General features: G+C 36.8%; 1 protein-coding gene across 2 annotated transcripts; it reads left to right on the plus strand.

Annotated features, from left to right (window-relative positions):
- Window positions 1–1,371: 1,371 nt before the first annotated feature.
- Window positions 1,372–19,857, plus strand: LOC306887765 (thyroid hormone receptor-associated protein 3-like). 2 transcript variants are annotated; one of them, XM_079445773.1, is made up of 11 exons: window positions 1,372–1,689; window positions 7,262–7,423; window positions 11,025–11,864; window positions 12,823–13,548; window positions 13,710–13,879; window positions 14,110–14,221; window positions 14,365–14,449; window positions 15,179–15,366; window positions 17,510–17,672; window positions 17,753–17,890; window positions 18,013–19,857. In XM_079445773.1, the coding sequence occupies exons 2-11, from the start codon at window positions 7,290–7,292 to the stop codon at window positions 18,229–18,231; spliced, it is 2,775 nt and encodes a 924-aa protein (XP_079301899.1). In that variant the 5' UTR covers window positions 1,372–1,689; window positions 7,262–7,289; the 3' UTR covers window positions 18,232–19,857. The 2 variants fall into 2 exon arrangements, with proteins under 2 accessions (XP_079301899.1, XP_079301900.1); XM_079445774.1 differs by lacking the exons at window positions 1,372–1,689; window positions 7,262–7,423 and adding an exon at window positions 9,614–9,732.
- Window positions 19,858–19,967: the final 110 nt, after the last annotated feature.

The following is a 19,967-nucleotide window of genomic DNA, read 5'->3' on the forward strand; positions in this document are numbered from 1 at the left end:
TCAAAATATGCTGGGAAAACAAAGCTGGCACTAAAGCTCTCTTCCTCCCATGCTTTATCCATTGAGGTGTTGTAAAATGGTCATAGCTGGTCCCTGCTGGTCATAGATTTAATAGTTATCATGTGTGTCAGATAGCTGAACTACATTCTGAGTGATGAAAAGGAAGTGAAATGAAGTGGTTTTGACCTCTGAGTCACAGGCTGTTTAAATTACCCATTCAGGTTTTGTAATATATTGGTTCAAGTCTTTTGGCTCAAAGATTCTGAACTGTAAAATTGATGAAGTCTCCATTTCTAAATTTTGTAATATTTTGTAATATTTTTAACATGGACACCCATTACATTATCAAACACTATCTGTTTGTCCTGGCACAAACCTTGGGCTGATGTTTATTTTCTGTATTTGCCTAGTGTCAAGAAAATGATAAATTCTAGTAAGAAGAAAAGTAAAGTGAATTATAAGAATGAATAATGCACTTCATGGCTGGTACTGTCATTTATTGTTTTTTTTTTAACATGTTTAGTCATGACCTCCTTTTGTAGGCCTACTTGGAAGACAAATTTGTTATGATTTCTTAAAGGAATAGCTCACCCCAAAAATTTGCACCCTCAGGTCATGCAAGATGTACATTAATTTGTTCTTCATCGGAAAAGATTTGGAGAAATTTAGCATTAAATCATTTGCTGACCAGTGGATCCCCTGCAGTGAATGGGTGCCGTCAGAAAGAGCGGTCTAACAGCTGATGAAAACATCAAAAGTAATTTACACAACTCGAGTCAATTAGTTGATGTCTTGTGAAGACGAAAGCTGCATGTTTGTAAGAAATAATTCCATTGTTAAGGAATTATCATTTTAAATCATTGCCAAAATACCATAATAATGCTTCCTCCATTGAAAAAGTCCATCCTCTGTTGTCCTCACACATCAAAACCCACCAACATATTTGCTTAGATCTGTTTTGATATAAAGGAGAAAAAATGCTAGCCCTGGTTTCCCTCAAAGTTGCCCATCCCTGAATTACACTGTCTAAATTTCTACATTAAAATTTAAATGATGACACCTCTTTCCAAATACCCCCTCTGTTTTTTTAACAAATTGCACCCTACCTGTAATATAACTTGAAGAGACTTCCTTATTTTGTTTGTACAACATACATAGTCTAACAGTAAAAAATGCTTTAAGTGTGAATTCTGCTGCTTTGAGTATTTTTTATGATGCTAACAAAATATCTCGCCATGTACAAACATCTGAAAACGCGTGCCTGTTCCTTTAACTCATCTAGGGGCGTGGCTAGCTTTCAGTGCACATATGATTGACAGGAGAGAAACTTGACCCGCGCAGCCTGTAGTATCCACGCTGTATCAGTCTCGTGTCACACCCCCAGTCTGCCGCTGTGAGCACATATAGCTGCTGTACATCATTTGACTTCAATAGTTCTCCGTGTTCACGGGTGACTATACAGTTTGGTTACGACTTAATACGACACGTTTGCCATTTGGAATTAAAATAACTACGGTTTGAATGTGGATACTTCAGGTTTATCCAACTGGATATTGCTTTTTCTCCGACAGAATGATTTAAATAGCTACTTTAAGTACAACGAATTATTTTTTTTCTGAATCAATTTCAGTCACCTGTAACATTTGACAGTAGATGAATCTTTTCATCCTGGACTACATCGAATTATAGGTAAGTGTTTTTTTTTAATTATTATTATTATTTAATTTTTTTTTTAGAAACTTTAATATGTGTTGGGGGACTATCTTTAGTAAGAGTTTTGTTCCTACAGCTATACGAGCTTTAAACATATGAAATCATATAAATGAACTGTTCATATAAAACTGTCCATAACTGTTCGTGTATATTGTGACAAGTGTGTACATTATGTTTAACTGTGTTTTATACGCACCTTCTGTGAAAATGAATTTCCTCTCTGAGGACAAATAAATTATCTATCTATCTAAAATAATAGAGCTAAATGGAATAAAAGATGATAAAAATGCACTCTGGGAATGAGTTACTTCAGCATGTAAGCAACTTTGTGTCCTTTTGTTTAATTCATGTTTTTGACAGTGGTTATTGATGATGTTAAATTACCACAGTTTTACTGTTGTAACAATTAACAAGTAAAAAATCATTCTACATCATGTTACAAATATTTACAACAAAAACACCAACCAATCAGCAGCATTAATTTGACAGTTTTTATTCCCTTAGTTGAATTTTTGTAATTGGTTTTCCCTCTTTTGTCCTGAGCTTGAATTTAATTATTTAAATGTAGGCCTGGCTATTTTTTGAGTGTTTTATTATAGAATACTAAAATACAGTTCATGAGCACTATACATTATTTGTGGATGGGGGGGGGAATGTTTTATAATGTACAATAATATTTCTTTTAAAGTCTTAATTGATGGATGAGATTGAATGTGTGACACTGACAACATTTTGTCAGTCAGAACTTACATGGTAGTAACATACCACGTGTTACACATTTGAATAATCTAAAATCTATTCAACCACAGTTTGCGTTTGGGTTTGTACATTATGTAAGATTATTCACTTACTTTTGGCTTTGTGAAGCGTGTTCTTGGAACAATAACATCGCAATCTCTTGCCTTTTCAGTAGCTCATATTAATGTGGAAAGTTTGGTCAGCCCATTTTTTAAATAATCAGGTTTGTCAAACAGACTACGAAGCTCTTAGTTATCATTACACAGTATATCCATTAGGCTATATATTTTATGTCATTCTCATATAAGACTAAAATAGAGAAGACCTTCAACTGATGAGTTCCCTTGTGAAATCAGCAGAGGCCAGGTGCAGCGATGACAGCAAGATGAGACAAGTCATCGCAAAATGAAAGAGGGCCCAGCATTGGACCAGGCTCAGCATTAATAAAAAACTAAAATAAAGTTTCCTCAATAAACAGGGTTTTGGGACTTTTGTCTGTACATACCCACATATCTTTCCGACCTTTATTATTTTCTTTCTTCAGTGAAACACTGAATAAAAACTTTAGCAGAAGGTTCATGCTACTCTTTTCTATTCAATAAAAGTTAATGTTGGGATGATTTTTTTTTCACAACCCAAAGCCACTGCTTTCGAACTTTAGAACACTTAAAAATAGAGTCCTCAAATTGTATGAACTACTGTAAATTTTGAAGCTTGAAAGCCCATAGTTACAATTTGCTTACTATATATGGAAAACAGTGTGAAGGTTTACTTTTGTGACCTAAAGAGGATAGAAAATCATGCGGATGTTCTAATGGTGAGAAATTATAACAGGATGTGAATCTCTTTGAGCCTTGAAGCTGCAGCTCATTGCAAGCAAAAAGTATAGAGCTTCTCAAGTTCATGCAATGTCATGCAAGGTACCCATACTTAATTTATTAATAGAGTTGCTGAAGAGATTGATTCTAAACTCCACAATCAATCAAACATTTACCGCAGAAGCTGTAGGCTCTAAAAGACATGTTTTGTACATTTCAAAGAGGTTTTCACACATCTGTGGAGTCTTTGGAAGAATGTAGCAGTTGCTTTGGCTGTTGATAAGTGTCTCCTTTGCTGCATTGACTAATGCAGATAACAAATGGGATTTTGGTGCTGCTGGTGTTGCATCTGTGGTCTTAATGATAGAGCAGCTGATTGAGTGTTGGGAGCATATTGCAGTCGTGTCAGGTTGCACCATTGTTTACATCAACTTTCCCCCCTTAATCGAACAGGTGAGAAGGCCCAAGTGCAGCTGTCACTGTTGGGAGCCATCTAGATGAGTGTGTATGTGTGATGTTGTAATGACAGCACAAGGGTATGACCACCGGAGATGTTTGACACAGACATTTTTAGTTATCAAATCCTTTTGATTAGGCTACAGACCACACTCCATTCCCACATGGACGAATTGGCACGTAGATGCTTTATTGATCCCCTCAGGAAAATTAAGGATTAGCTAAAGAAGGATTACGAGACAGCTGCTCTTTACTAATCTACGATACTATGCTTTGAAATCAATCCAACACATTTACTTAACCAATGCAATGATGCCTTCATTATCATAAAAGTGTCATGATCAGACTCCTCCACCCTTGTGAGTGAATTAGACCCTATTTGCAAAAGGGAAGCTATACTGTATACAGATGAAAGCATCTGGTGACGTGTTATTTTCCTGTTATCTCTATTTTAAGCATCTGAAACTAACTTTGCTAATCTCTAAAGACAGGTGCTGAGAATGAGAAACTGTTGCTGCTGGGTTGTTGAACACCAAGTGTCTTAGTTGACTTACTATATGAATACTTGTGACATTCATTTAATGGTTAAACTTCCAAGTATGTTCCCATAGTTCCTCAATACACAGTAGAAGTAGAGTACCTTAGAAACTTTGCACAGTAAGCCAAACGTCTGGATGTCTGGAGGCTGCAGGAAATTATGGACTGCTGGCCAAAACCAACAAGCAGTCAAGAGGAATAAAAAAAAGAGGCTTTGGGTTCATTTCGGTTGATGTTTACTAAAACAGCAGCACGGATCTACTCAGACTAGCATACTATACACAAAAATACCACAATGAATTGTAAATTAAGCGTTCAGTCTGCAATTTCCTGTGTGCAAAGCTACTTCTGATGAGTCTCAAAAAGGAAAACCTCCCAAATAACTTTTCTGGAGTGGTGAGTTAAATTGCACGTCATATGTAGGATTACCAAAAAAAGGAAGTAAATCCTGAGGCTGGTTTTTCAGAAGCAAAGCCAAGAGAAAATCTAGGATGTCATGGAACATAAAAGGGGCCATTCACACCAAGAATGACAACTATAACGATAACTATAACCATAAAGTTAAAGATAAGAGTTAAAGTTAGGAAAGTTAAAAGAAGACAATAGTACAGTCCACACCACAATTATTACAATAACGACACATAAAAAAAAACAATATAGTTGGAGTTACTTTCAAAGCATTTTTCCAGTTATTGTTTTTGGTGTGAACGGGCCTTAAGGGTCTATTTCTGTGCATCTATTTGAGATCCTTATGTCAACAGTTCTAATGGATCAGTTAAGAGACAGGTAATTGTTTGCAATGCGTCACCAGTCGCTTTCTGTCCAGATAAAGTAAACAAATAGCTTGTGTCGCACTTAGTAATGAGTGCAAAGATAGCAAATAAATTCAGACTGGAGTTGAATCTATGTTTAGTAACTTTAATTAACAGTACTATCTTATAACAGGTATGATGACAAGCAGTCGAGGTGCATCTTATAATATGGATATTTGCAGCCATCGCAGTGAACTCAAAAGCTCTCTCTTTATCTCTGGTGCAAGTTTATTTTGAGCCACAGTGCTGTCTCTCTTTGATCACCGCTGTTCCCTATGGTAAATACCCAAGAGTGAGGCCAGCGAAACAGTTGAGGGCATTTGTGGAGGTAATGGTAATGGACAATGGACAGAATCACCTTTCAACACCTCTTTAAATACATTGGGGATAACATTAAAGAGCCAGTAAATCACTCTCGCCTCCATGCTAATGTGGCGTCACTTTACATCTGTCCTGCCAAACCTGTAGCTTTTCCGCACATTTGTCCTAGTCAGTAGACTCAACACATGCGGTGTGTATTTAAATCTTTATGGCTTAAAGAATGTCAGATTAATTGAAGCTGAATTGTGCATTTTCTTCAGTGCTGAAATACTTTCTCCTATCGCATTTTAATGTACAGGAAAGACTATAAGTAAAGTCGTTTACCCGTTCTTAAATTAGACGTTTTTAAGTGTATTTCCCGGTTACTCTTTTTGCCATTCCCCTTGGTACAGAAATTACACACTGCTCTAAAATAGCCAATTTTCAGATGGTCAATCGTGACATTCAGCACTTTGATACTTCTTAATAGAGTTCAGCAGTTCCTTCCACTTTTTCAGTGGCCTTGGTTTTGGAAATGTTTTTCCCATTCATTTTTCCATATGGAATTTTGTCTTTGTTTAAGATTTATAAGCCATGAATCAAACAACCAGCTATCAGCGAAGTGAATCACAACATTACAAAGACAATAGATTACAAGACTGTCCACTTAGTGGCTTTAATGAGGGAAAAAATTACGTAATCAAATAAAAGATGACAAATGAATATAAAACTGCTGATTTCAAGAGGCTGATTTTTTTATATAGAAACAATGTTATTGCACAGTATGCATATACTAATATACATATAAAGTAGTTTGAGAGTGTATGGAGACTGTATTGTCATTCCCATTGCTTCATGGGCAGATAGATGCTAAAGGAGATTTCTTTGCAGAATCATAGGTAATGCAGCTTTTACATGGAATTCTTTGAAAAAAGTCAGCAAAAGCATATACCATTGATTAACAACCTTATAGCTCACAGTAGGTCTGTCACAAAGGTTTCTAAGTTATCATTAAAAATACATTTCTCTATGGAGAAAATAAATGCAATTTTTACTTCTGGAACCCGACTGTTGCACTGTCTTGCATTGCAATGTTTCTCATCGGTAACTGAAACTGCCACTACTTTCATGTCTCTCGCATCACACTGCAGAATCACACATTTTGTTTCGTACAGCGTAAATGATGCCATCTTAAATCTCAGTTATTGATTGTGGTGAAAATCACCTCAGATGTCTACAGTAGTAATATTACTCTAATATTGTTGCATTGTTGGCTTATTGCTTTAATGATTATTTTTTTCCTGGGGGAAATTTTAAGAAAATATATAGGTAAGAAAATAAAAACACAGTCAAATCAATATTTAGTTGTGTAATGAGCGGTATAATGTACATTTAGGCAGCCATTATTGCAAACTAAACAGACTGTAAATTATTATTAAGAATAATGACAGACTGTCTGTTGATGATCCATCACATAAACAGCCTTGTAGACTGACATTTGCTCCTTATTCCATAATTAATTTCTGCTGTGCCTTTAAACAAACCTTTAGTGCTTATTTTTCCTGACAAACCGTGATTTAAAGATATGGACATTTTAGTACTGCCCAGCCAAGCCATCTTAATGTTCTTAATGTCCCAGAGAAAAAACTTCTCAATGTAGATGGATGAGTGGTGATTTACATACAATTTTTAAAGTAAAGCAAGCCTTTGTAACACTATAAACTCTATTTTCTGTTTTTTTTTTTTTTTGCTGAAAATATAATTGATTTTAAAAAATCTAGAACAAACATGGTTACAGCCCATAAAAAAAAATATATATATATATATTTTTATGATTACAGCTTTTTTTGTAATTTGCTGCTCTGAATGGTTTTCGTTTTGTTACAGGCACATATGTGAGAGGACACACGCGACAATGTCAAAGACACAGAAATCAGAGTCCAGGTCTCGCTCTCAATCGGCCTCCAGATCAAGATCCCATTCTGATTCCCGCTCCCGTTCCAGATCACAAAGCAGCTCTAGATCTAGATCCAGGAAACGCAGATTTTGGTAAGTGTCTGGTATGCTAATTAAATAGAAACCTCTGGCTTTGCAATCATCATGGCATACAAAATATTTTGTAAATTAAAAATTAGATGGTTACCATTACTGCAGCATACAAAGCAGGTGTGTGCAGATGTTGGACGAAGGAGTTGGTTTTGATTATTAATTTCAGTTTTGAGTCAGATTTTGTACTTTCAAGTTTCAGTCATCACTTTCAGTGACGTGTTGTGGAATTAAATACGTAATAGAAAGAAAAGGAAAGATGGGATGTGTTGTAATATAATTTCTAAGAGGAAAAAACTAGTTAAATTATCAGTAATCATTTCCATTTTCCTGAGTACTGGGTCATTCCTGCAGATTCATTTAGCTTCTTTTGCTGTCTTCCAATCAGGCCCACATGCAATTAGCTCACAGTTCTGTGTAAATAACCCCAGAAAATGCAAGAATTCCATCTGGGTCTACTTATAATCTTGTGCTTGGTGAACAATGAACATTAGCTACTCATTTTGACCATACTACAAAATACAAATCTAAACACAATAAGGCTTACTGTGTCTTGACAGATGTGCTTAAGGATTGAGTGGGTTGGCAAACTGTTAACTTCTCACTTTGTTCATAAACACACAATGGAACTTCATTGAAAAAGACACACCATGTGACCCATGCTTGGCTTCACCTCCATGACTCATTTTAAATTAAAATCAATATTCCAGTGCCAGTCTCAGCCGTCTAGCCACAGCTGCCAGGAAGTTAAAGTTATGTAAGGTACACCTCCATACATTAATAAAAGCACCCTGTGCTTTATACTCTGGCTTCCTCACTTGTTGAAAAGGGGCTGCTCAGTCACTGTGATTTTACTCTCCATGTGTTCGTCAGCATTGCATAAAGTCTGATATTTGGGAAGGGCTGCGGTTTTGGAAAGGCTCACCACACTTTCTTATTTCCCGTGCTAAAATTGTACTTCCCTGCACATTCTCACAGGACTGCTTGTTTTGTGCTTACAACACAGTGGAGCCCGTTAGGTAGCCAAATGTAAATTGCCCCTGCCAAAAAAACTGCTGCTTTCTATTAGACAAAAACAGATACATATTTGTGGTACTCTGGTTTTTTGTTTTAAATATTTTTGAGGATGCATGATTTTTTTCCCATAAGCATGGATCCTTTTTCCTGTGTGGTTGACAGATTCTTTGAGGCCTGTCGGAGAGATGTACAATGTTGATTTTTCATGCAAATGGAATCCGTAGAAGGCTTAATCTGATGTCCCTTATTTGCAAGGGAAATCTTCAGAGCCTGGCCTCTCATTGCTGACCAGTTTCAGAGAGATGCCGCAGCTGGAAAAAGCTTGATGCATGCATGTCATACGAATGAAGCATAGCTGTATGGTTTTGAGTCAAACTGTCATAAGGTCATAAGTGGGTAAAAAAAAATGCAGTCACTTCTAAATCATAAATACCCTGTTTCTGAGAAAACAAAGTACTAAATAAAAGATAAATTTTGTCCAAAATTTGTCCATTTACTCAGGTCGTTCCAAATCTGAATGTCTTTTTTCTTCTGTGGAACATAAAAGAATTGTACTAGTTGCTTTTTTCAAGTGCTATTACAGTTGAAGGTTTCAAGGTTTAAAAAGACTCTATATGACTTTTGCGCAGAGGAGATTTCAGGTCTTCTGAAGTCTTATGATAACTTTGTGTGACAAACAGACCAAAAATTCTGTCATTCTGTATTATCTTGAGATGTGAGCTACAATATCAAGATTTTCAGTCAATAATGACTTAAATTTGGTCCGTTTCTCAAATAAAGCTGTCATATGACTTTAGAAGGCATGCCGTTCAGTTTATGAGTCATATGGATGATTTTTTTGTTGCTTTTGTACCCTTTTAAATACTTCAGTTTCCTTTCATTGTAATAACAGGGCAAAGTGCAACCAGTACAACTAAAATGTCTGCTTTTGTGCTTGCCAGAAGACAGAAAATGATATAGGTTTGAAATTACATGAGTGACTAAATAATTACTTAAATCTACTTAAGTTAAATAGTGGATAAATAGCTTTTGAAATAAGGGAGCTGTTGTAATTGTTACCTCCAGTTAAAGTCTTCTCTCTGTGCAAAGCTAATGTGTTGTAACTGGCAGGCTGAGAACCTCCTCTTTGCTTCGTAGAAAGAGAGTAGAAATCTTTCCCATATGACCCATGTGACTGACTCTTTCCATCCGTGCTCACTAGAGGAGATGCAAAGTCCATCTTGCTCACTGTGAGAGTATCATGTTGCTCTGTGCGCTACCTTCTTACTCTGTATTCCAATGAAAAAACGCATCAGGTGAGTACAACACCAGCCGAAACTGTAGATTATTGTTAATGTCATTATGTTTGTAGTTGTTTTTCGGATTGTAAATTGGTTGCAGGGTGCTTTAGATGGATAAACATTTGCAACACCGTTTCACTTTCCAAATGATGAAAAATGCCACTGTACTGAAATAACAGGTTTTAATACAATGCTAGACATAATTGCATGTTGTCTGTAATTTTATTGTCTAACACAGCTGACGTGTGCATAATGTTGAAATGGTTCAGTGTCTGTTCATTTTCCACGGAGATTATATTCTATGAATTTTATTGAATATTCTATAGATCAGAGTGCAATGCACAGTATGAAGTACTTGCATGTGCAAGTTGTTTAGTTGATCATCAGTGCTTGTGATATGTTAAGACATGCTGAAAAGGACTGCTTTACAGAGAGACCAGAACTATTTACTTTAGATGTGTTCATAAATAGAACAACAGGGCCACCGTCTGGCTAGAGTTGACCTTGCACCCAGAGCTAATTGTAATTGGTCATAGCAGTAAGTGTATTTATATTACCTGAAATAATTCTGAAAAATAGAGTTACGCTAATTATTGATCTTAAATTGTTAAAAGAGCAGAATTCACAGTTATAGAATATATTAAATAAATATTTCTTGTATATTTGTACAATTTTATTGCTATATTCCTTTTTGCTTTAGAAATTAATGTTATCAGTTATTATAGGATTAGTTTACCATTTATTATTATTTATTTAATAACAATAATTTATTATTATAATTATTATTATTATTATTATGCATTCTTTTAAGATAATTTTTTTGTACAACTACTGGGCTCTCTAGCTCCAAAAAGGTTAAAAAGCAAAGGGAGGAGCAAGAGAGAAAATCGTTTATTTGTGTGAGGAAGTGGCCCTAAATCATTATTTACTGTTAATCTGAAATATTACCTAGAGCTTTCAGTTGGACATCAGTAAAACAAACATCATTTGTTCTGCAGTGTCTCATAACCAAATTTACTGACATTAAGCCAAATCAGATCTGCAATGGAGGTGAAGATTAGTAGTGAAAATCTTTGGTCTGTTGTTGTCACACAGAGGTATCAAGATATGAGGTTTCAGAAGAAAATGTAGGCTACTTTTATGTAGCTTTTATAGTGTTTTTTGTCCTCTTTGGGTCCCATATTTGTAAGGAAAAAAATAGTAAAATTTTTTTTGTTTTCCAATATCATATGTAATGTCTCTTTGTGTAATTTTTCTATATCCTAAAGAGTTTTGTTGGCTCGGTTCTTTCTTTTGTTGTCTTCAAGCTCTAGGTCTCGCTCTCGGTCAAGATCCCATTCTCCGTCCCACAACCGGGAGCGGAACCACACACGGGAATACCAGAACCAACGTGAGTTTCGAGGCAACTACAGAGGCTTCCGGAGGCCATATTACTTCCGGGGCAGAGGTCAGGGCTTTTTCCGGGGCCGCTTTCAGCGCGGTGGAAGGGGTGGATATAATAACTACCGACCCAAAAACTGGCAGAACTTCCGGCAGCACCATCAGCAGCAACAGCAGCAGTACTACCCCAACAGTCCCAAGAGGGGCCGGTCGCGTTCACGCTCTCCCAAGAAGCAGTCAAAAAGTTCTCAGTCCCGCAGCTATTCCCGCCGCTCTGACAGGTCGTCCTCAGGGAGATCGCCACAGTCGCACCATTCTTCCTCCTCCAACTCTGGGTCTGCCAAACGTAGTTGCAAAGATGTAAGAGAGGACATCTCTGTGCCCGAAGAAACCCAAGGAGGAGGAGATGGGGCTCTGGCAGAGCAGGTGGGAGGCTCTCCAGTGGCCAAAGGGAACTCTGATGGAGACAGGACTGTGGAGGACTGTCAGGTTTTGAGGAACCATGACACTAGTCCTAAAAAGGCAAGTCCGCAGGTTTGCTCCACTGTCACTAATGACCAACCGATGGACTCTGCAACCAACGAGACAAGTCCTGCTCATAATGCTCCTAATAAAGGTGCCACCACCTGGCAGACTGTTGAGACTGCACCTTCAAACACCAGCCCCATAAAGAAAAGCCTTACACCAGTTTTCAATGGGTTTGGGCTCTTTACAAATACTGACCAACAGACAGATGATACGATTAATATCTCCGCTGCGTTTTTGAAGTAAGTTTGCTTTCTTTTAATGAAAAACTGTGTAGCTTATTTGTCAGTTTGTACACATCCTAAAAGTTTGGAATAATAGAAGTCTCTCAGGCTCACCAAGGCTGCATTTATTTGATCAAAAATGCAGTTATATTATGAAATATCATTTAATTTTATGTAATTGTTTTCTATTTAAAAATGCATTTTACTTCTGTCATGACGGTTGAATTTTCAGCCATTACTCCAGTCTTCAGTGCCACATTATAATTCAGAAATCCTTCTAATACTAATATGCTGATTTGGTGCTCAGGAAACATTTCTTATTATTGTCAATGACACGCAAATTGATCAAAAACGACAATATTATTACATATGACATAATAAGACATAATGTTACAAAAGATTCAAATAAATGCTGTTTATCTGAACTTTTTATTCATCAAAGAATCCAGAAAAAGGAAATAAAAATAACAAAATCAATAAATAAATATATATTAAAGTAAAAGTAAGACAAATATTTAATTTGTCCTGTACATACTGTGTTTTAGGCATTTCAAGAAAATTAAATGACAGATGTTTATCATTTTGATGGATTATATGCATTTGAAATTTGAGCTGTTGGAGGAAAGAACTAACACACATGAAGAGCTAGATATGCCTTGTTTACAAATGTCAGCTCACAGTCTGTAATTTAAATGTTCTAAAAAGGTCTAAAAGGTTTATATTTGCACTTTGCAAAAGGATGAAGTGAAATTTTCCCAGCCTCATACACACTTGTTTACCTGTTTCACAGTGGAAGCCATTCATTCATTTGTGCACGGTAAAATGAACAAATCCATTACAGTTTACGAATAGTTCTGTGAATTTGACATGATGCAGAAGTCCTTGGTCACATCAAATTGACAACAGATGCGTTTGAGCACGTTATTGAAAAAAATTATAATAAACTGAAACTGAAACTCTTTCTCTCATTGACTAGATTTCTGGAGGAGCAAAATCTTAAAAAACAGGCCTCTACATGGGACGACAACACACATAAAGGGAAAAGTAATGGAGATATAGGATGTGATAAAGAAATCGGAGAAATGTTTGAAAAGGGCATTGAGTTGTCTCGCAATGTAGATCACGACAACACAGGAGAGAAGGAGAAATCCAAATCTACCAAGAGTGGTGATGATAACAAGTTATCCATAAGCTCCACTAAAAGGGGTTCACAAAATAGCCCGACACTTCTGTGCGAGGATGGCGAGGACGATGATGAAGAAATGGAGATGTCTGATAAGGTGAGGGATATGGAAAACGATCCCTCCAAAAGCAAAAGCAAAGTCACGCTGTCTGCTCGTGAAATGTTTGAGAATCGTATCAGGAGGATGCAGGACATGGCGTGGGATGATGAGCTGGAAGCTCTCCTGCTCTGCCATAAACAGGAAAGAGCAGCAAATTTACTAGCTGCTCTCTCTAAGAGAGACCAGCTCAGTGGCATGTTTAAGGATCCCTCACCTGAAAAGCTCTCTAATGTTAAACGAAAGGAGAAATCCACACTAAGTTCCTCTTCTAAACACACACTGCTGCCCAGGAGGAGCTCTGAGAACCGTGAGCAAGAGATGTTTGTGGTTATGAATGAGGAATCCCCACCAAGAGCTTCAGTGAAAAGAGGAAGTGAATGCAGTGTGAGGATGGATTCTCTAAGTGATGACCTTGCAAGGTAAATGATTTTCGTTTCCCTCCAAGATCTCAGCAAGGACCTTTTTTTCTTCTACTTGCATCTGCACAAAACTTTGCATTGTTGTGCATATGACTGCTTCGGACTATCAGATTTGAATTCTATTTCATTTTGCCTTTCCTAACCATTGTTGAATTTGACAGGACGTCTGTTTTGAGCAATGAAAGAAGGAATCTTCTGGATTTACTGCATCTTGATAAGAAGGATTGGGAGTTTCAATTTGTCCTTCAGCATCTTCAGGCTCAGCAGTCACCCAAAAGCCCATCTGAGCTGTTTGCCCAACACATAGTTTCAATTGTCCATCACATTAAAGGTGACTGAAACTGATGACTGATGTCTTTTGCGCATCAAGGTTCTGTATGTATTCTAAAAGCTTCACTGTATTCTAAAAATGAAATGTATTCATTTAATAAATATTTTTTAGTGTTTTGTTTTATATATTATCCAGGTTTTATTACTTTATTAAATACTTCATTCCTTCATAATATTTAAAAAAGTGTAAATATTAATAATTCCTAATTTAACTTTTTTGTCCGCTCACAGCTCAATATTTTCCTTCCTCTGGATTGACCCTAAATGACCGATTTGCCATGTACCAGAGAAGAGCTGCTGAGAAAGAATTCATGAAGCAGAGAAAGAGTCCAGAGATACACAGGTACAAAAATTCAGGGACAACTTCCCAGGCTGCTTTCTCACACACATATTACTAATTTATTTGTTTTGACAATTTCAAAGGCTCTAAGAAAGGAGGATTGACATTCATCAAAATATTCCTCTCTCCACCTCTTTTTTTCACAGGAGAATTGATGTTTCTCCCAGTGCTTTTAAGAGGCACTCTCTTCTGTTTGATGAGATGAAAAGCTCCATGGAAAACAGCTTCAAGGTGACCGAACATTTTGAAATTTGACGTATTTTGGAAAAGAATGCTGCTCAAGTGATCCGTCCAGAGCATTCTTAGGCTTCCTTCTCTCTAAACTCTGTTTCTGATGAGAGAGGCATAAAAGTCCAAATGTGAGATGCAAAAAGAGGTGCATTCAGGTTGTTGTGTTGTAAATGCCCCCTCAACGTTTGATGGTAACCTTTTACTATGGGTACAAGCCTTCCTAAGAGGCAAGAAATCAGGGGTCAGAAATGGAAGTGACCAGTTGTTCCCATGTCAAATCCATTCAAAGGACTCTAAACAAAAGTCATAGTAAGTATTCCTCTTCAAAGCCTGCAAAGAACAAGTGAGGTGTTTAGGCCAAGTAAAAACAACATACTTTCATGAGCACCAATGAAAGTATATCTGCTGTGGTCCTGTAATGTTGCCTCCTATACTATTTTGTCTTTTTTTATTTTGGTGAGCAAGTAAGAGGAAATCCTATTCTTACCTTTGCGGCCTGTTGCCATTTCTGAGAAACACTGTTTAATTAGCCTGTTGAAAGATTGTGAGAAGCCAAAATGGCACTTAAAATTATATAAAGGCCTCTTCCTCTCATCCATTTGCATGGTTGTTATAATTCAGCTGTTGCCATGTTTTTCATTTTGGTCCCGCCCCATGCAATGCTACATGAAGCTACTGGAACGCTGCTAACCCTCATCTGGCCAAAATATCTCTTTCTCCTCACCACAGGTCGATGGTAAAAAATCTAAAGGTGATTCAGTGGACCTTCGGCTGGATATTGAGCGCAGAAAGAAATACTTGAGTGGGGAGAGAGAGCACGGAGAGGAGGAGTATGGAGGAAGAGTATCGAGGGAATCTCCAGATTCAAACAAGGAAATATCCACTGAGAAAAACTCAAAGAACCACAAAAAACAGAAGTAAGCTGCTGTATAGGCATGTCAGAGTGATCATGAATTCAGAGGGTTTGCTCTGAGTTGTTCAGTTATAGAAATCAGAATTAATAGAGACTTTAACGGTTGAAGCTGCTCCAATTTTTGTGACTTTTATGGTGACTTTGGTGACACGACTATTTGCATTTTTGTTTGGGTTAGTTGTGACCTCTCAAGTGAAAAGAATCCTGTCTTGGTGATAATGACTTCTCTAAATGTACTATTTTGATCAACCAACAAACAATTTGCAATTTCAGATAAAATTTTACTTGCCTCAACATTAAAAGAATGATTGAGTCAAGTAAAGATTAAAGAAGATGAAACCGTCAAGAAGTCCTTCTTGAGCCTCTCAAGAGGACTTAAAAACCTTTATAAAAAGGCCTGAAGATGCGTTCACACTCACAGCAGTCTGCAGCAACAAGAAGTCAGACAATTTCGATGAGAGTTGGTGATGTGAGGCTACATGAGTGACAGACATTGTTGGCAGCGTTGAACTTTATGCAAATGAGCTGCAATACAATACAGCAACTTCCAATGGGAGTGGAGCTCACATGATTTTAACCTCCTGATTTTGTCAAGTTTGAATGCTTGCTTGTGCCCAATTGGACCGCAACCTGGTCACCTTCAGCTATTAAATCACTGTCAGTGTGAACGCACCTTTTTGTCTTTCTGGTCAGCTGGATATATGGAATATGTTGGATAAAGGCTGTCAAGTGTTTAAAAAATGTCCTGATTTCCTTCAGGTAAAAATTAATTTATACAGCCCGAATTCCGGAAATGTTGGAACACTTTTTTAAATTTGAATAAAATGAGTTTCAAATCACATGAGGCAATATTTTATTTACAATATAACATAGATAACATAACAAATGTTTAAACTGAGAATTTTTTTTACAATTGTATGCACAAAATGAGCTCATTTCAAATTTGATGGCTGCTACAGGTCTCAAAAACATACGGGGGTATGTTTACCATGGTCTAGTATCTCCTCTTCTTTTCAAAACAGTTTGAAGACGTCTAGGCATCAAGTTTATGAGTTCCTGGAGTTGGAATTTCTGGTGTTGGAATTTGGTCCCATTCTTGCCTGATATAGGTTTCCAGCTGCTGAAGAGTTTGTGGTCGTCTTTGACGTATCTTTTCGTTTAATGATTATCTTTTCGTTTAATGATGTTCCAAATGTTCTCTATAGATGAACGATCTGGACTGCAGTGATTTGCAGACGGCATCCGTGATTTCCAACAAGAATGTCAAATTTGGACTCGTCTGACCATAGAACACTTTTCCACTTTGAAACAGTCCATTTTAAATGAGCCTTGGCCCACAGGACACTACGGCGCTTCTGGACCATGTTTACATATGGCTTCCTTTTTGCATGATAGAGCTTTAGGATGGCGGATTGTGTTTACCGACAGTGGTTTCTGAAAGTATTCCTGGGCCCATTTAGTAATGTCAATGACAGAATTGGGCTGAGGGCCCAAAGACCACGGGCATCCAACAAAGGTCTTCGGCCTTGTCCCTTACGTACAGAGATTTCTCCAGTTTCTCAGAATCTTTTGATGATGTTATGCACTTTAGATGATGAGACAAAGGAAAGTTGTTTTTAAAGTATTCCACAATCTTTTTACGCATTCTTTCACAAATTGGAGAGCCTCTGCCCATCTTTACTTCTGAGAGACTCTGCCTCTCTAAGACATCCCTTTTATAGCTAATCATGTAACAGACCTGATGTAAATTAACTTAATTAGTTGCTAGATGTTCTCCCAACTGAATGTTTTCAAAATTTCTTGTTTTTTCAGCCCTAGCAGGCATAAAATTTGAAATGGGCTCGTTTAGTGGATAAAAGTGTAAAATTTCTCAGTTTAAATGTTTGTTATGTTCTCTGTTCTATTGTGAATAAAATATTGGCTCATGTGATTTGAAAGTCTTTTAGTTTTCATTTTATTCAAATAAAAAAAAAACTGTCCCAACATTTCCAGAATTCGGGTTGTAGTTGGCGGAGAAGCAAATGACCTGATAAAGTCATCTTGCACATGCTGAAGAACAATAAAAGTTGTTAGCTTTGATCCAGTTGATTTTTATAAGACCTGTTTTCATTCTTGAACAATGTCTGAATCGGATGTTCATTCCAAAGGATAAACAAGAAGAAACGTGAGCATTCTGAGTCATCTTCCTCATCTTCCTTTGTTTACCATGAAGAAGACACTGAGAGTAAGGCAGAAGGTTTCTCCAAAATCCAACAAGGGCTTAGAGAGTATGAAGAGCCTGCAGAAAGAGGACGGGCACGAGGAGGCTTTGTAAGTTTTGGGTGGTATGGAATAACTAAGATGTTTGTTAATTGCTGTGGTACTTAAGGTTGCCATTTGCTGTTTCTCAGCAGCTTAGAATACGCGGTAGAAGTTGGAACCGAGGAAATTTCCATAGAAGCAGTAATGGTGATTCACAAATTAACATGTCAGCAAAGAATGACGACTGGGATCAAGAATACACTCCCAAGAGCAAGAAATACTTCCTAGTAAGTTGTAATCTTCTGCTCTACCTTTCTATTTATGAAAACAACAGTCCCACCTACAACTATATATGTTATAGAATTGCATCAAGAAGATTCTTAGTAAGTCTGTATTTTTGTCTTTGCAGCACAGTGAAATAGATGGTGAAGCTGAGAAGAAAATGATGAACACACGAGGACGTGGTCGCGGTAATGCTCTTCGCACAAAGGGACGTTTCATCCTCCGAAGGGCCACAAATACCAACACCACCAATAATACGAGCCCTAAATGGGCCCATGATAAATTCCAGGCCACTGATGATGATGAACGTGAACAGCAAGGAGAAGATGTAGAACAGGACCAGTGAGAACAGAGCTGTAACAATGTTAAGATCCCTCATCATGCTTTAAATCCTGGGATAAGACTCGTCAGCCTTCATACTTTCAAGAATGGATATAATATTCACATCCATATGCATCTAAAACTTTTTGATAGGAAAGAGGCTTTTTTTATTGTATTGCTTTGATTTCCTATTTTCGTGAGGATGCTTTTTTGTCAGCTTGGTCATGTTTTGTGCTTTCTGTGTGTCTTTTTTTGTACATGCAAACTCTCAGACGTTCATAGAAAAATACATATTATGGAGTTTAAACAAAGTTATCTAGAGGAGCACATTCATCTAATCATGACAGACACTGTTAAAGGCAACTTCAAATGTATTTTCTATCCTTAAATCTCTGGAAGAATTAGCACTCTATCTCAAAATCATTGTGAATCCAGTCTCCTTTTTTGCACAAGACTATTAAAACATGCAAACGAAACAAACGCAGAACAAAAAGTTCATATCTAAGTAGTGAAAGACTGATTGGATAAGGCAGGCCAATTGATCAGCTGATATTTGTCCATTTTTGTGATTATTATTACTTGATTAAAGCCCACTTTTTTAGTTTCCAATTTTACTGATAGCTTTGTCTGGATAGTAAGAAATTTAATTTTTTAATTGTGTGTGAATTTTGATTGTTGTGTAAAATACAGTAGAGTTCAACATAATGCGACATATGTAGTTTATTGGCCACACTGCTTTATAGATGTTGATATCAGGCATCAAAAAGCCCATTTTATTTGACCACTAGTTCAATGGTTAGGTACCATCGATACACCATAGTGCCTGAAGTGTAGAATACCAGTATAGAACTATGGCTGGTTATGTACTCATTATTGCTGTTGGAAAAAAATAGATGTACATATTAATGTTTTGTGGACTTAATTGAAACTCTTTGAGACCCTTTTGTGTCTACCTATAGAAATGAAGATCATGACTTAATAACTGGTATGAATGACCCAGTCTCGCTATGGGACCAAACTACAGCAGGTAGACATTCATGTCCCAGTCAATGACATGTAGGGGAAAAAGATTTACATTCATCCAACTGCTAGTCAAAGATGTCAACTTTGAAACTGGACAAACAGACTACAGATAATGTTAAATGTACATGCACTTACAAATGTTTTAAAGACTGTTTAATTTTTGATTTATTGGGGTGCAAGTTTTTGACAATATGTGTGTGTATCCTGTTTTATTATGGTTTTTCTAATGTGTGTCTTCAAATTGTATGCCTTTTTCTATTGGCTAAGCACCTTTATTTTTGGTTGTGAAGAGTTAAAGTATGAACAATTTTACTCAAAATTGGATTTTAGCTGTCTGGGTTCTGATTTGCACTGTCTCTGACATATCCATTTTGACTTGCATTTATATACTCACAATCAGAAAGAAATAAAAATGCAGCAATTTTAAATCCGACTGATTTTTTTGTCAAGTAGAAACACTACTTTTCTTTTTTTTTTTTGAGACCAAGAACATTGACACCCTATTTATTGGTAAATTATCATATTGTGAACTAAGCCTATTTTAATGGTCTCTTAAAATTGCTTTATTATTTCTGTGTAAATTGACCCGACATGCTCTAAATAAAAGCATTACAGTCTCAGTACAATCATATCTCTGCTATCTGTTCAATAAAAGTTAAGCGTGGCATAGACAGAAAGACCTAATATCAACACACTCATATTTAACTAAGATTATGCTCCTATCAAATCAAGGTTATT

This window comes from Barbus barbus (assembly GCF_936440315.1).
Source record: "Barbus barbus genome assembly, chromosome: 21".
NCBI classification, from domain to species: domain Eukaryota; kingdom Metazoa; phylum Chordata; class Actinopteri; order Cypriniformes; family Cyprinidae; genus Barbus; species Barbus barbus.